The 17338-nt window shown below is 54.3% G+C and overlaps 1 protein-coding gene across 1 annotated transcript in view; it reads right to left on the reverse strand.

Annotated features, from left to right (window-relative positions):
• Window positions 1-17338, reverse strand: part of CACNA1I (calcium voltage-gated channel subunit alpha1 I) — a 102115-nt gene that overhangs the window by 75817 nt on the left and 8960 nt on the right. Inside the window, exons 2-3 of the mRNA XM_034987258.1 lie at window positions 6074-6185; window positions 4000-4133 (exon numbers count right to left, since the gene is read on the reverse strand). Of these exons, the coding sequence (XP_034843149.1) occupies window positions 4000-4133; window positions 6074-6185 (246 nt within the window). The remainder of the gene's footprint in view (window positions 1-3999; window positions 4134-6073; window positions 6186-17338) is intronic.

Below are 17338 nucleotides of genomic sequence, written 5' to 3' on the forward strand. Positions count from 1 at the left end.
AATTTAGAATTTACTTAGCATCGTATTCTCTGTTTTATATCTGTTTTCTAAACCATGAGATCACAATGGCGTCTGTCTTGTTCAACCCAGGGCCCCCCCACCCCTGTCTAGCACAAGGCTTGGTGTGTAGCTGGTGCTCAAAAACACTGATTTTGTAAACAAATAAGTGAATGAATGTTCCCATCAGATAGGAGCTACGGGAAGACAAATTCGGTTCAGTGAAAGAAAGACTTTTCTAGCACATCGGGCTGTCCCCATTTGGGATTGGCTGCCAGGTGAGTTCCCCACAGCAACAGCCTGTGAGCAGGGGCTGACTGGATGTGAAGAGGAAGGCTCTGACCTCGAAGGAACCTTCCATCATGGAGATTGTCTCTTCCACAGCTTGAAAAAGGAGCCAGTAATTTGGGGAAGGGGAGGAGCAGGAAGGAAGAAAACATCCTTGGGATGTCAGGCCCGTTACTTGGGGAAGCATAATGTTTATAGCACCAAGCCGGGCTGGGACTGGGGGGCTGGGCTCTGGAGCTGCGGGTTGTGGCTTCTCATCTGGCCCTCTGCACCCACACCATCCCTAGGCACAAAGGACAAGGAGGACCTTGAGAAGAAGACAGGTCTGGGTCACCCCGGTGTGTTCATGACTCTAACAAAATTTTCCATTGAACCTGCCCCCAACCAGGACCAGCTACTTAATGTGTGGGACCAGTGCTAAATGTAAATGCATGGCCCTCCTTCAAAACTTATTAAGAATTTCCAAACAGTGGCGCCTGGGTGGCTCAGTCGTTAAGCGTCTGCCTTCGGCTCAGGTCATGATCCCAGGTCCTGGGATCGAGTCCCACATCGGGCTCCCTGCTCGGCGGGAAGCCTGCTTCTCCCTCTCCCACTCCCCCTGCTTGTGTTCCTGCTCTCGCTGTCTCTCTCTCTGTCAAGTAAATAAATAAAAATCTTTAAAAAAAAAAAAAAAGAATTTCCAAACAGTGATAACAGAGCATGAAACCAGGCATGGGGGCCCCATGTGACTGTGCATGCGTGCAGCCCTCGCTCACCCCGCTGCCCCCCACCCCACCAGGGGTATGCTGGTCTACAGACCCCACCCAAGGACGGAGACAAGATACCAGAGACCTCACCAATCCTCACTCTGCTCAGCTTGGGTCTTCATTGTCTTAATTTCTAAATCTGAGCAGAAGGGGGAATCAGTAAGCAACAGAGACTCTTCAAGTCCAAAGGGCAAGGTGGGGATGCTCATAGGAGGCACTGAATGGAACCAGCAAAGCAAATGCCTTCCCCGAAACAGGAGTCAAGAAAAATTATCCTAAAACTTGGACATAAGGCACAGGGAGGGCAGTATTTCTCACAATGTGATTTTGGAGCATTACTTAATCGACCCGGGGAATATATCTTTGTTTCATTCACTATTTACTGTTAATTAAAGGTCTGGCTGCTGTGAAATCAAGTTGACCTGCAGTTTTGTAAGTGATTTATATGCAACAGAAAAGATAACCCCCAAAGTTATGGTTTTATGACCCTGTAGGTCGTTAACCAGGTTTAATTCCAACCTAACTCTCTCATCCCCACGTTCTCTCTCTAATACCTGTTTTCCTATTTCTGCTGATTACCATCCTGCTGTTCCTCATTAATGGGGTGAATAAATCACATGCCTTTTAAGATTTGTGTGTGGGTCACCTTTTTTGTTTAACTCTTTGGAAATTATACTTTGACTTCAAGGTCAGGAAAGGACTATTAAGAAGCCTACTTAGTATCCATAAGATGAGAGTCAAATGAATATTGCATCCATAAAACAAGAACAGGTCCAAGAAACCCAGGAACAAGAAACCATCTTGGGAATTAGTAAGATGCAGGGGAGACGAACGATTCCAGGAGGGGCAGTAACTGGAGGAAAGGACATCGTTGGTGATTCAGAAGACAAGTCGAGGAATTCTCCTCTAGTACAGATGAAACCTTTGAGGGAAAAGAGGATAAATGCAGAGAATAGATACAGGAGGGAAATATCCACTTTGTGGGACTGCCAGCAGGCAGCAGAGAAGAATGGGCAAGAACCAAAAGCAATAAAAGAAATTTTTTCCTGACTAGAAGGAAAATACCAGTTCTCAAAGGCCCCACAGGAAGCAATCCTACCCCTAGACTTGCCCTAGTGAACTGTCTGAATTCTGAAGGTAAGGGGAAAACCCTACAAGCTTCTGGCAGGGAAAAAGCCAGGAAGAAGAATTAGATCCGTCCTGGACTCACCCGCAATTCGAGCTTGTGGATTTGAATAGGACCACATGCAGGGCTCTGAGGAGAGAAATTATGACTCCAGAGTGGTGCAGACAAAAACTGTCCTTCGCACAAGAAGATCAAAGGAACGTAGGTTTGGACAGGCAAGACTGAAGGATGACACTATCCAAACACCTTGTCTTTAAAACAACAACAACGACAACAACAACAAAAAACGACTTAAGGATGGCCTCCAGCCAAAGCAAAACGAGGAGAATGAAGGACTTGACAAAAGGGAGTGGCACAGTTCACAAGAAACCATACAAACCCAGCACAGCTTCCAGCGAGGTCCTCGTAATTGTCAGGGTGGCTGTGAAGTTGAACTCTGTTCTTAGGGAAGGGTGTTTAGCAGAGTTGTAACATTTTTTTTTTAAACGCTAGGGGACGGGGGCGCCTGGGTGGCTCAGTCGGTTAAGCGTCTGCCTTTGGCTCAGGTCATGATCCCAGGGTCCTGGGATCGAGCCCTGCATCGGGCTCACTGCTCTGCAGGAAGCCTGCTTCTCCCTCTCCTACTGCTTCCCCCTGCTTGTGCTCTCTCACTCTCTCTGTCTATTAAATAAAATCTTTAAAAATAATAAAATAAAATAAAATAAAATAAAAAAATAAAACGCTAGGGGACGAATCACTTCATCTCAGAGCATCCTTGTGGAGTTCAGCATATACTTGGTGGTGCTGACCGCCCATCTCGGCCGCGCGCCTGTCCTCCCTCCTCGCCCCTTCCCAGTGGCATCTCGCACGCACGCCCACTGACACACACACATACATGAATCCTCACACTGTCACAGACGCTGAAACGTGCACACTCACATGCACACCCACAGGCCTCCAGCATTTCCCTCTCCCCCTCGGTCTCTCCCCCTTCTCAATTCTGCTCTGTTGACCCATTACTGGGCACGGTTAACCCCTGCTTGTCCTTCAGCTCCTGTATGTCACCTCCTCAGGAAAGTCCTCACGCCGGCGCCACGCCAGCTCAGAGATGCTCTCAGAAAACCACAACACTTTTCCCAGAGCCTTGTTGCTGTGTGTGTGGTACATTCACCTCCATGGCTGTTGGAGGCCTCTCCCCACACAGTAGTTGGGAAGGAAAAGGCCTATTCTGCGTTTGCTGTCCTTCATACCCCATACCTAGGACAGTGCTGATGCTTAGGAGGAGCCCATTCAACCCCTGGCTGTTAGATGAATGCATGAGCCCGGTGTGACCCAGGAAAGCAGGAACAAGGCACAAAGCAGGGTCCAAGATGCTCCAAATGGGCTAACTTGTAACCTGGCTTTTTTCTGACTGTAGCTTGTGTCTTGACAGAAATAACCACAGTTTGGAGTCACACAGTGCCTGAGTCTGTGCTCTATCTCTGACTTGCTGAGCGATTTAGGGTAGTAAGACAATAGCTAACATTGATTGGGTGCTCATTTTGATAGAATCATACTTATCCCCATTTTACAGGTGAGGAAACTGAGGCTTAGATTAAGTCGCTTTCTCAAGGTCCTACAGTTAGTGTGAAACAGACCCAGTATCAGCTGACAGTGCAGGAGGACACATGTCTTACCAGAGAGGGGAGGAAGGTCTGTCTGTCCAGGCCATTCAGCAAAGGGCCATCATTCCTCCCACCCCAGGGGTCCAGGAAGGCCCTACCCAATGCAGCCTCATCATTCTCACCAAGAAGCCTCACTGATTATTTAAATTATGCCCGGTGTGCCCCAGAGGCTAAGGCCTGCGGGACGTACACTACCTACCCTGCCATGACGATGAAGAAATCCAGTCGGTTCCATGTGTCCCCAAGGTAGCACTTCTTGCCAAAAATGCCCAGGGCCACCATCTTGAGCACCATCTCCATGGCGAAGAAGACGAAGATGAAGTCATCAAAGACCTGCAGGGGTAGGAGGAAGGCAAGAAGCAAGGCAAGGGACGGTATGAGGTTCTGGAGCAGGACCGTAGGGTTGCAGCCACAGTTTCGGGTGGGGACAAAGGCCTGGACATGAGGGGCCTGGAAAAGGCCTGGAAACATCTCCTCTTGGGCAGGAAGAGAATCTCAGAGATCCTGGTCCAATGAGTCATTTCACAAATGAGGAGACAGAGGCCCAGAGAGGGGAATGAAGGTGCCCAAGGTCATACAGCCCACTCTTTTGTTCCCGAAAGTCAGGCCTACTAATAAGGGCCCCAGATGGGGGCAGGGCAAAGGGCTCTCCCTAATAACAATGGCCAAGCCCTGGGCTGGATATCTGACCTGCATTCTCTTCCCTAATTCTCACAGCCACCCCACGGATAGCCCCATTTCAGGGGCGGAAACAGACTCAGAGAAGTCAAGCAACTTGCCGCAGGTCACACAGAAGGTAAGCGGCAGAATCAGAACTGACATTCAGGTCTATAAAACAGACCTGACCCCCCTCTCCAGGCAGGTTTCGGGGCTGCCTTCCTCTGTTTAGAAAGAAGGCCCAAATGCGTCCCTGAGCAGATATTTCCTGAGGACAGGGCTGGGTGGAATTCCTCTTTCCAGGATCAATGAGGGCTGTGGTCAATTCAGTTCAACAAACAGGCCCACTTCCTGTGTGCTGGGACAGAGGCTGGGTGTCACCGACATAGAAGGAAGTCCTTGATGAACTCATCATCTGGTTGGGAAGCCAGCCTGGTACCCACTGAAGCTAATCGGTTCTAACTCCTCCAAGGGGCCTAAGGCTGGCTGAGGAGCTTGTCACGCTATCAGACCCAAGACCCACCACCCCAGAGATTCTGATTCTGCAAGTTTGAGATGGGCCAGGTCTGAATCTTTAACAAGTGCCCCAGGGGATTCTGAGACCCTGGGCTGCTCAGGAGCTGCTCAGAACTGCTGAGTCCTGTGGAAACACAGGAGGCAGAAGGCAACTCCTCCCAGGAGGAATCTGGCTTTCCCAGGGAGAGGACATAGGATGAGGATGTTTATACACATCTGTAAAATAAGTATAACCCTCACATCCTGCACTACGGGTAGACAAGTGCTGCATGGGGTCATGGCAGGTACCCAAGGTTAGGCCCCCACCTGGACCTGGGAGATGAAAACAGGAGAGATACAGGAGGCTGGCTCCTGACAGGAACTGACAGCAAGTACGGAGCTTGGCCTTCATTCCAAGAGCACCAGGGAGCTAAGCAGGCTTTGGGCAGAGGAGTGTCAGGGTCACTTGAACTCTCTTGGCAATGGGGCAGTATGGTTAGTCTGGGGTTGGGGAGAGCAGGAGAAGACTTGGGCAGGCACCTAGATCGGGGAACACGGGGGCCTAGACTAGGGCAGAGGCTTCAAAATATACAGGGGCTGGAGGGGAGAAAGGATCAGGAAGGGCAAGGGGTAAGACCAGTCGGGAGTGATGAAGAGGACAGCCAGTTGAGCGAGGGCAGGCCAGGTAGTGGGCAGGAGCGCCCCAGGCAAGGCAAATGGGCGGGGTATGGCAGACGGGGCGGGGTATGGCAAGGCGGGGTATGGCGGGTAGGGCGGGTGGGCGGGGCGGGGGTATGGAGGGTAGGGCGGGGCTAGTGGGCGGGGTACGGCTGGCAGAGCCGGGCGGGTGGGCGGGGTATGACGGGCGGGGCGGGGTGTGGCAGGCGGGGCGGGGCTAGTGGGCTGGGTACGGCAGGCGGGGCGGGGTAGGACGGAAGGCGGGGTATGGCAGGCGGGGCGGGGCAGGGCGGATGGGCGGGGTATGGAAGGTAGGGCGGGGCAGGGCTAGTGGGCGGGATATGGCAAGCGGGGCGGGGCTAGTGGGCGGGGCGGGCGGGGACTGGTGGGGGCGGGGCCGCATGGGCAGGGCACAACAAGCCAGGCAGGGCTGGCCGCCTCACCTGCAAGATCTTGCAGCGGTCAGACAGGCAGTCCATGTCGTCGCAGGGCTGGTACATGCCAAGTGTCACGCAGTTCAGCAGGATCACCAACATGCTGACACATTCAAACCATGTACACACCGAGTCAAGGACAAAACAGTCAGGAGGACTGTAGCCAAGGGAGGGCTGAATGCACCCTGGATTATAATACCCCACCCACCATAAACACAGGCATACACCCCACTCCCCTCCAGATGCCTCCCCTGAGCAGGTCTATGCCCACGTTTTCAAAGACCTTGGAGACCAAAGTGCAGCCTAGGCACCTCACAACGGACATAGCCGCGGGTGCCAGACCCACCAGAGAACACAAATCATATGAAGCCACCGCCCTCGAGGACCCCTCCCCCATTTCCTTGCCCCAGCCTGAGTGTTCGCTTCAGGGCCAGGAAGGGAGAAGTCCACAGACGCCCAGCTGGCAGGCCATCTCTGGACTATCCCTGCCTGTCCACCTCTGACCACCTCCCTCTGTCATTGCCTCCCTTCTCTGACTACCTCTCCCCTCCCCTACCTCTCCCCTCCCCTGACCTATGCCTTCTCCATGTCTGCCCCAAGCCTGCAGCTGGAGCCTGCAGAGGGCCTGTGCAGTGTGGCTGGGATGGGCTGGACAACCCTGTCCTTCCCTCCTCTTCCATTGCCGGGGTTAGAACTCATCACCGGATTCTGGAATATCGGAGTCTAGGTCCCCCCTGGCCTCTGCACCAAGAGGGATGGAACTCAGCCTCCAGAGGCCCGGCCAGGCAGAAAGTCTCCTGCAGCCACCAGCTTTAGTCAGGGATTCTGAGGCACTTTTATGTCCTAAAGTTGTCTTGTTGGCATGCTTGTTGTCTTCATCCACAGCTAGAACCTCCTTTCCAAGGGGACAGGGGTTCTGCATTCATACCTCTAACAGTGACAGGCATCTAGTAGGAGCTCAGTAAATGTCTGATGCATGAATAAGTCAATCTCTTTGGGCCCTGTCCATTCTGATATCCAGTGATTCTTACGTGTCTCCAAATGAGAACCTCAGCCCCTTGCTCTAAGCTGGGACAGCCACACTACCCAGACCCCACCCACTGGGGGTGAACACCTCTTCTTGCCTGATGGAAGGCGGACCTGGTTACCCTGGCAACAGCCTCCCTCTCATCCCCGGGCCCTTGCTCACCTTGGGATGCTGCTTTCCTTCCTACCTCTCCTTCAGACCCTCCTCGCCCAGCCCTGCTCCTTCCTACCCCCCACCCCACCGCCACTCTCCTGCCACAGCCTGTAATTAACTGTAGTCCCTGCAGGGCCCCCTTCTAGCCTGAGCACTGCTCTGAGCAGCAGCTTCGTCATTAACTTTTTTGAAGTTCAAGCATTCTAATTACCAGTGAACATCTCCCACTCCCCTTGCTTTTCCCCTTGCCTGCCACACTTTCTCTCCTCCCAGCTGCCTCCTCTGCTCCCTCTGCCCTCCCTGCCAGCTTCACGTTCAAAGTGCACTTAGCAGGTCTCTCCCAGGAGCCCAGAACCCCACACTTCTTCCTCACCAGGGCCCTGAGTAATGGAGGTCAGGAGGCCCATTGTACAGATGAGGAAAATGAGGCTCAGAGAAACTAGGGGCCTCACCTAGGTCACACAGCTGGAAAGTACCAGAACTGAGATTCATACCAAGCCTGCTGGACTTCAAGGCCAGTGTTCTCCTCCGTGATACATGGCCTGTCTCTGCCTGTGACTTCCACCTCCCTCCCTGAGGCCTCAGACCATCCCCAGTGTCTCTCACCTGGACCCTACACAGCACCCCCCAGCCTCCGGCTCCGGTCTCTGCCCCTCCAATCTGCCCCACACAATCACCAGGCAAGTGCTGTGTGCCCAGTACTATCTGAGTGCTTTGCAAGCATCACCTCAGTTAATTCTGAGTGCTGTTGTAAGTCCCACTGAGAAATGAGGAGCCTGAGACACAAAGGGGAACCTGATTTGCCCAAGGTCACCAGCTGGAAAAGGACAGAGCTGAGATTCAGAACCAGAGCCTGCTTTGCTTGCCCCCAAGCCATTTGGCCACAGCCAGATTGATCTGCCTGAAGCGCAGCTCTGATTATGCCTTTCCCCTGTTCAGAAATCTTCTATGGCTCCTCTACCCTCTTTAGCCTGACACCCAAGGCTGCCTACACTCTGAACTCAATGAATTCTTCTGGCCTTATCTCCCACCCATTGGGCTTGGCATTCAATGAACTTCTTGCTGTCCCCAAGCATACCTTTTGCATGCACTTCCTTCTACCGTCTCTACCAGGCAAACTCCTACCCATCCTTCACAGCCCAGTCCATTTGTCCCTTCTTGAAACTTCCCTTGACGCACCTTTCCCCATTCACAAGGCGGTGGCTCAGCCTCCTCTCTGGAAGTGCTTCCTATCCACATGGTCTAGCTTGTACCACAGTAATGAACTTGGCAGTAACCATGACTACGTGTGCCAAGTCCCTAGGGACATGGCCTTGGCTCTCATCACAGCTCACTGGGGGCAGATGGGGAAACAGGACTGGAGAGCTGGAGTGACTTGCCCAAGGTCACACAGCCAGTAAGCAGCCCAAATGACCTGACTCAGTGGTGCCCAGGGCCACTGGGTGATGCTGCTTCTGTTGTCACTCCCTGCACTGAGTCCCTCGAGGAGGCAGATGGAGTGGCTTTCACCTCTAGCTTGCTCAGCTTCAGACATTCAGAGGTGGACAGTCTCAGCCCTGCCCCGAGGCACTCGGGGAAATCCCAGATGGCAGAGCCTGGGCCCTTTCCAGGAGCCCGGGAGGCTCAGAAGTCCGGCCAGAGCTGGTATTGTTGCCCATGGTTCCTGACATGCACCCCACTGGCTCGGGGATCAAAGGCCCCAGCCCTCCTTGAAACCAAACCAGACCACGAAGCCTGGCGAAGGAGATTGTCAGAGGGAGTCAAGGTCTCCGGGCTGTGGAAGTCCATGGCCTGGCCCAGTGCCTAATGTTTCCACCATTAGTCATAAGCAGTGAGGAAATCTGAAAGCACAGTCAGGCGTAACTCTGGGGTTCTGGGACCATTTGAGGGAGGACGGAGGCCCCAAGAGGGCGGTAAGGATTTCTAGGTAACAGGGCAGGCCAAGACTCGAGTGCTGGCTCCACGAGCGCAGTGTTCAGTGGGTCCCACTGCCTCTCACAGCGAGGCTCAAAGCCACCTGCCTGGCACCTGAGACTGTGCAGTGGGGACCCCGTCGCCTTGCCTGCTCCATTGGCCAGAGGGACCTCCGTCACAGAACAATCCCACCAAGGTCCTCAGGAAGCAACTAATTCAATCCCCCGCTGCGCAGATGGGAACCGGAGGGACAGAGAGCCTTCCTTGCAACACCGTGAGCCAGGAGCAGAAGGGGCCCTCAGACCACAGACTCCCCGCCCACGGGGGTCCCTGAGCCATGGCCGGATTTCAGACAGACACCCAAACCCCGTGTCTCCCCAAAGGTCCAGGCTCTGCATGTAGCTCAGCACAGCCCCCGGATTTGACCCGAGACCGGCAGCCACGGGCACCTCTGAGGAACAGGGATGGGGGAAGAGATCAATGGCGACCCAACTGGGCTTCCTTGGCAGAGAAAACCTTCCCAGACACCCACCCGGCTGGGGGAGAAAGAAACAAAGGGTTCTCGGGGGCTGCAGAGTCACCCCCCACCACACTACCACCCCACCCCCCGCCCCAGCACGCGAGGTGCAGCCCCACCTAGAGCCGGCCCCCACCCCGTTCCCCCTGCTCTGCTGGTGGCGCCTCCCGTGGTCCTCAGAGCCCAGCAGCGCATCGAGGAGCATATACTGAGCGTCTGCTGTGTGCCAGGCCCCGGGTTAGCAGCAGTGACGATGGTAACCCTGCCAAACATTTCTCAAGTGCTCCCGAATGTCTGTTTGCCAAGGAGCTTTCCAATCAAACAGCTCGTACTATCTCTGTTAAACCCTACAGCAAGCACGTGCGGGAGGGAGCCCAGACGCCGCAAAACACAGAGCCTGTGTAGCCGGGGACTTGGGGCCAGGGCTCGGCACGTGGTGGACAGCAGGGAAAGCCCCTCTTTGTCACCCTCTCCTGTAATAGGACCCAGGGTCTCCCATTCTTTGGCTTGGGGGCGGGGGGGGGCAAGGGGAAACCACCTCACCAGCAGAGGACTGCAATCCCCTGCTCGCGTTACCTGCTGACTACCTAGAATGACCTTGAATAAAGAAGAGATGCTATCACAGCCTTTCCGTCCCGTGTCCGCCTCCCGAGGGCCGAATCTTCACTAACAGCCTTTCAAAAAGAATCACTCAGTTCAGGCCAGGCAACGCAGAGTTGCCCCCAGAATTTCAGCCAAGTCCCCTAAAACCGGCAGGGACTATTGTTATCTGCATCTTGCAGACAAGGAAGCTGAGAAGGAGTTGTGGCTCCACATCCATCGAGGGTCACACAGCTGTTACATGATGGCAGCAGGATTTGAATCTGCCCCCTGCTGACTCCTAATCCCATGTTCCCAGCCACGTGCCCCACCACCCCCAGGCACAGAGCCTGGAACACAAGAGGCCCTCGACTGGCATGTGCTCAGTGGAATATCTGCTTTTTCCTTCTCGCCCACGTTGTCTCCTCCCAGATTGGGCCGGGGTCACAGGGGGCCTGGGAGTCAGGAAGGATGACATTCCACCCCTGTGGCCCGCGTGGCTGGGAGGAGGGGCTATCCCACGAGGAGGAGCTAACGGGAGGGCAAGTCAGCAAGGGGAGGGTGCTGGTCTCAAGGCCCCCAGTCAGTAAGAAGTCCAGCTGGACCAGAGTCGTTACTCCACCCCACGTCCCAGCTGCTGTCTTGAAAACTGGAGGGACAGGGTCACCTGGGAAGCCAACCAGGCCGAGGGCCTCCTCAAACCTGCCACTTCCCAGAGAGAAGAGTGACCGGATGGAGGGACAGTGCCTGACGCCCCAGCAGGCCCCTCAGGGCAGCCTCCTCTCTAGGAGCCAGAGCCCAAGGCCAGCATGGTTACCATGGTGACCACCACCCTCCATCCTGTAGGCCCAGATGACAGTCAGTTTCTGTAATTCGGAGGGCTCTGGGAGGGGGGTGGGGGCAGGAGTGCTGGGTTTGGCTGAGGCAGCCAAATTTGTTTTTATTTTTGTCAAATCTGAAATCTGATCCATTTCCCAGGGTGCACCTCAGTTGTCTAAATAAATCAAGTGGAAGAAAGGGCTGGAAGCTGCATCCTCCTGGACCAGAGAGGCAGGGAAGGAGAGCCAGCCCCAACGTGGGGGTCCTTCCCTTACTGGTCCTCAGTTAGTCCCAGGTTAGGAGCTCAGGCCTCCAGTCTTCAAAGGCTGAGGTCTGAGATTCCAGATCCCAGTTCTTAGGACGGCTTCTACATGGCCAGACCAACAGGCATCCACGGAGCAACTGCTGCATACCTGGGCTGTGCATCAGGGCTCTGAGATGAACCAGGCTTACTCCTGCCCTGGAGGTCCCTAGAGCACGTCCTTGTCCTAGGACCCGGCTGTGATGTGTGGCTACCATTTCAAATGTCAACTACGCTCTAGACCCTTGGGCTTCAAAGAATATATCCATTCACTAATTCATTAATTGATTCATTTGACTTGTCTTTACGAGCAAAAGCCACTCTGGAGAGCTGCTTGGCATCTATTAAAGCGAAACAAGCCCAGCCGGGCCACTCCTGGGTGCACTCTGCGGCGTCTGGGCTCCCTCCCGCACGTGCTTGCTGTAGGGTTTAACTGAGATAGTACGAGCTGTTTGATTGGAAAGGCTCATAGCTCTCTTATTCATAACGGCCCCAACCTGGGAACAACCCAAGTGTGCATCATCGGGAGAATGAGTCGGGCAGCAGATTTCAACTAGGGATGATTCTGACCCCCAGGGGACATGTGGCCATGTCTAGAGACGTTTTTGATTGCCTCGGGGGGGCAGGGCACTGGCATCTAATGGGTAGAGACCAGGGACCCTGCTAAACATCCTGCAATGCACAGAACAGCCCCACCACGAAGAATTATGCAGCCCCACGTGTCAGCAGTGCTGAGGCTGAGAAAGCCAGTGGCACATCCGTTCGATGGAAGGCTCCCCAGCAATGGGACAAAGAGCAAACCACTGACACATACAACAGCTGGGACGAAGCTCACCAGCATAACGCTGGGTAACAGAAGCAGAACACCCAAGAGCAAAGAGTGTGTGAATCCAATTCTATAAAGTGAAAAATCAGGCAAAGCTAACCCTACAGTGAAGGAACTCAGAGCAGCGGTGACGTCGGGGGAGCACCCATCGGAGGTGGGGGACGAGGGAGCTTCTGGGGCACTCTCCATCTTTTGGAGATGTTCTTGTTGGCCTGAGTGTGGTCACCGGAGTATATTTATACGGGAAAATGCCCTGTGCTGGACACAAAGATTTGTGAGCTCTACTGCATGTACACCTTACACCTCAATAAAAAGGGCAACAAAGGGGCGCCTGGGTGACTCAGCAGTTAAGCTTCCGACTCTTGATTTTGGCTCAGGTCATGATCTCAAAGTTGTGAGATCGAGCCCCACACTGGGCTCCTCACTGGGCATGGAGCCTGCTTGGGACTCTCTCTCCCTCTCCCTCTGCCCAACCTCCCTCTCTCCCTCTCTAAAAAAAAAAAGATTTGTTCCTCCCATGCCCATAGCAGTCTCGGGAGATAGTGGGTTATTATACCCACTTCACAGATTCAAAAATAAAGGTCCAGATACTTGCCCAAGGTCACACGGTGGTTGAGCTGGGACAGAAAGCTGCTCCATAAAGTGGACAAACTTGCTGGACAGATGGTCCTAGGCCTCTCTGCTTACATGCCTCCAGCAATGGGGAGCTCCCCGCATGACACACAGCCCAGCCTGGGCTGGACTGGTTCTGCTTATATGCTAGAGTCTCCGTGGGCTGAGAACCCTTACAGGGGCAAGATGAGGAAGTGAGTGCTCCCTTCCTTCCTTGTCCCTGCCCCTAATCCCACTTCTTAGAGGCCCCTTAATTTGAGAACTCATTGAATTTGGCCAAAGTCTCTGATTCCCAGATGCCCAGCAGGCCTCAGTGCCCAGTGCAGACAGCCGGAGTGGGGGAGGTGAGGGAACAGGGGCTGCCAGCTTGGAAGAAAACCCAGGGCGGATGGTCCATGGGATAAGAACTCCAGCCAAGGAGACTTCAGCCCCTGCTGACGAAAAGGGGAGGGCAGGGCAGACCGCTGGGGCCCAGGGTCCCACTGTCTGGGGGCTGGCCCAGCCTCAAGAGCCCACCCCCAAAGAAGGTGTGCCGCGGGGACCCCTCCTGGAGTCCTAGGCCTGGGGTACTCACAATGTCTTAGATGTACCCCCCTTATGTCAGCTATCAAACTGAGTGTGGTCTGTCCTGGTTTCTCACCACCAACCAGGCTGTGCTGTCCCAGGGCAGAGGGTACCCATCCCTCTCTGTGCCCAGAGCCCTACCTGGAGCAGCTCAGAAGGAGTGAGGTCCCCATCACCAGGAGGTATCAAGGAGCCTAAGGAGGAATTTCTGTGCTGGAGGGATTTGCAGCCTCCCTTCCCATCCTGATCCCCCCTCTTCTCCCTTTTAACATCCATCACTCACTACTCCTTTATTCGGCACCCCCTCACCGAGACCCCCTCTGTCTGGCCCACAGCGGCTCTGGGAACCCCACATGAAGAAGATACAGTCCCTGCCCTCCAGAAACCACAAGCAGACACTCGGTGGAGACACAGACAGAGGGTGATGACATTCTCGCTCGGTCTCCTGGGGGCCTGTCCCCCACCACATGTCTCCCCTGCCTGCCAGTGACCACACACGTGCACGCGTCCACGTATGCACTCCCACCGAGCGCCACAGCCCTTCGGGCACCTGCACACGCTATCACGCATGCGCACCTTCCTCCTTGCCCATCTGGCCAGCAGCCCTGGGCACGGCCGGCCCACCCTCCTGCAAAAGCAGTTCTGAGGCTTCTCCGGACCCCCTGGGGAAGTTCATGAGCCCCTTCTCAGAATCATGTTTTTAATGCATACATTTGTTTTTAATGCCTAGAATTAGAAAGGAAGGAAGCCAGTTATGTTAAAATAGTTGTCAAAACATTTTTTTAAAAAAACAGACTTGGGATGGAGCACCACGTGAGCTTCATTATCAACACGATGAAGATCCAGAGCCCGTGGCAGGTCTGATGTATGTGGCTGGAGAGTAGTGATGAAGTCCACAGCCACCGCGGGGTGACAGAGGATCGCTACCAGTGAGCTGCAGGAGATGCCAATAATCACACCCTGGTTTGTTACCTCTGTTCACAACAGAAAGAAATGCTCGATTTCACTCAGACACCAGTGAAAACAAATGCGCAACTTGTCCCCTTCCAAGTTCAAGAACCCGAGGTGAAGATCCTTATCCTAGAAACTCTCTCCCCCTTGGGCTCCAAGGATACCACAAGGACCTGGGCAGGTCCTCCTTCTACTTCTTGGCTCTGTCCCTCAAATGTTGGCCTTTCTCAGGCTCCCCACCCTCTGGTCTCCCCTCTCCTCTCCTTGACCACACACCCACTCCCACGGCCCCAACTCTGGCAATATGGTGGTCGGCAAGCTGACCAGGTCCGGAATCTGTCCCAGCCCCAGGCCGACTCACTGCCGAGCAACAAAGACACCCCCTAGGATGTCTCTGGGAACCTCAAATTCATCATAATGGCGTAGGTCCTATTCTCCCCAGATCACCAAATTCTCTGCATTTCCCACCCCAGTGAATGATGCCCCCCAACCACCATTAATGCTAGAAGTTGTCCAGATGGGGAGAACCCTCCAGAGGTTCCCTCCCCCTCATCCCCTTGTCCCTCTCAGAGACCTGTCCATTTCACCACCTAAATCTCTCCCCTCCATCCACAAAGCTGCACCTCCACCCAGGCAGGCTGTACTCCCTCACCCCTGACTCTGAAATAGCCTTCTCCTCCAGCCTGGCTTCCTCTGATAAATCCTCCCTGCACAGCCAGAGGGTTCCTCCAGAACCAAAAGCCTTCCGTGGCTTCCCACTGCCTTCCAGAGAGTTTCCAAACTCCTTGGCTTGACACTGAAGGCCCTTTGTGTAAGTGCTCTTGGTCAGCCACATCTCTGTCCACACAACCTCCACCTCCAAACCTTGCTTGCTAGGATACACTTCACTGAAAGCTTTTCTGCACACCTACTATGTGCAGAGCTGAGGGCCGTGGCCTAAAGAAGAGACAGGTATCAATGGAACATGGAGCCTGCCCTCAAGGAGCTCATAGTCTAGAAGGTGAGGAGAACAAGTCAGGTACAAAAACCCTTGTAGACAGTACAAGAATAGGGCTTAACTGGACAGTGAACATGTGGCAGAGTGGATGGGAGATAGGGGCAGGTGTATTGATCAACAAGTATCTGCCAAACAAGTGAATGGATGGATGAGTGGATGGGTTGATAGATGGATAGATAGGAGTATGGGGATGGGGCCTTGGGTCTGTGGATGATTGAATGGGTAGATGGTCGGGAAGGGGAAATGAATGCATGAATGTGAAGGTTAGGTAGACGGATGATGGGTTGATGGGTAAATGAATGGATGAAGAGATGGAAAGATGGATGGATGGATGGATGGATGGATGGATGGATGGAAGGACGGGTGAGTGGGGAGATGGACGGGTGGGTGCATGGGAAGGCAGTTGGAAATGTGACACTCTAGTAACTGGCAGCTCCAGGATTCAAACCCAAGTTTATATGACCAAAGGAAACCTTCAGGTTGGGACTTAGCACTGTCCTCTCTTCCTCCTTCAGAGATTCCCCCTCTCAGTCTCCACCCTCCTCACCCCAAGGCCCATGCTGTGCCCACACTTTCAGAGCTTCAAGAGATCCCAGGGACCACCTAGGCCAGGGTTTTTGGCATTTAGGACCTGATAATTCTTTGTCGGGAAGCTGTCCCGTGCATTATAGGATATTTGGCCTTTATCCACTAGAAACCAATACAACACCCTCCCCAAGTTGTGACAACCAAGAATGCCTCCAGACATTGCCAAATCTAGGGGCAATATCATCCCAAGTGAAAATCACTGATACCCTAACCTCCCCCACCCCACAATTTTATAGATGAGAAAACTGACACCCAGAGAGGAGGGACCTGCCTGAGGTCGCGGAGCTTGCACTTGGCAGAGCCCAGACTGGACCCTGGGGGACAGCCAATCCCCAATCATCTCCTCACTCAACGTAGGGGTGCGGCTGAGAGCCTCTCCTGCCACTCTCTGGGGGGAAGCCAGGTGCAGACCTTGGGTACCCTACTCTCCCCACCTCCACCCTGGCCCTCTCCCCGCCAACACACCAAGCCCTCGCATTCCTACAGCACCTCGAAGTCAGCCAAGCCTTCTCATGCTTTCTCAGACAGATAGAAACCGTCGTCCAGAGAGGTCCAGCTGTCTGCTCAGTATCACACAGCAGGAAGTACCAGCATCAGGATTTGAACTTGGGGAGAGAAGAGGAAGCCCAGAGCACAGCTCCACAGGGCAGACGGGGCCAGAAGTGCGGAAGGCAGCCCCACGGGAGAGCTGGAGAGAGATTAGCAAGGAGACATTCTGGCTGATTAAAAAGACGGATCGATTTCTCTCGGAAGGAAACAAACAGGGCCGTTTGTCTCCCAACAGGATGGTGAGGCGGTCCGAGGGAGGTGGCAGGTCAAAGCTGGCTACGACACAGACACCGAAGCCCAGGCAGGATGGACGAATAAAAATCCAATCATGTTTTAAATGCCCCCAGGAGGGGGTTGACACTTCATTAGCCAGCCAGCCCTCTTTCTAATTCTCCTGCTCACTATCAATTACAACTAGCCTCGGGGTCAGCTCTCACGGGGCTGCGCACACCCTGGGCTCCCGCCCAAGCCCCCCTCCGCCACCCCGGCCCTGGACAAACACTCCACCTCTCTGGGCCTCTCTAGAGCGGTCTGAGGGGCTGGGAAGATGGAATGCTCCCCCCACACAGGTGTCCTTAGTCAACGCCAGTGCCCTCCCGGTGCAGTCTCCCCCTTTGTCCTCCAAATCTGGACCCCAAATGTCCTTCAGCCCCCACCCGTTCCTTTCCCAGCCCACACACCAGGCTGTTACCAGCATCCTGGGTGACCATAGAGCCCTTGACGAGGCACTTTCCTCAGCAGGGATGCCATCCCCCCTCCCTCCACCTCTTGCCCATCAGACACTCTCCTGCCCTGGCTTGGAGGCCTCCTTCTTCATCAGAAGGTTCCTGCAGCATCCCCAGTTTGGACAGACTGACCACTCCATCCTCCTGGTGGC

Source organism: Mirounga leonina, unplaced genomic scaffold (genome assembly GCF_011800145.1).
Source record: "Mirounga leonina isolate KUSES-001 unplaced genomic scaffold, KU_Mleo_1.0 Mir_418, whole genome shotgun sequence".
Taxonomy (NCBI): domain Eukaryota; kingdom Metazoa; phylum Chordata; class Mammalia; order Carnivora; family Phocidae; genus Mirounga; species Mirounga leonina.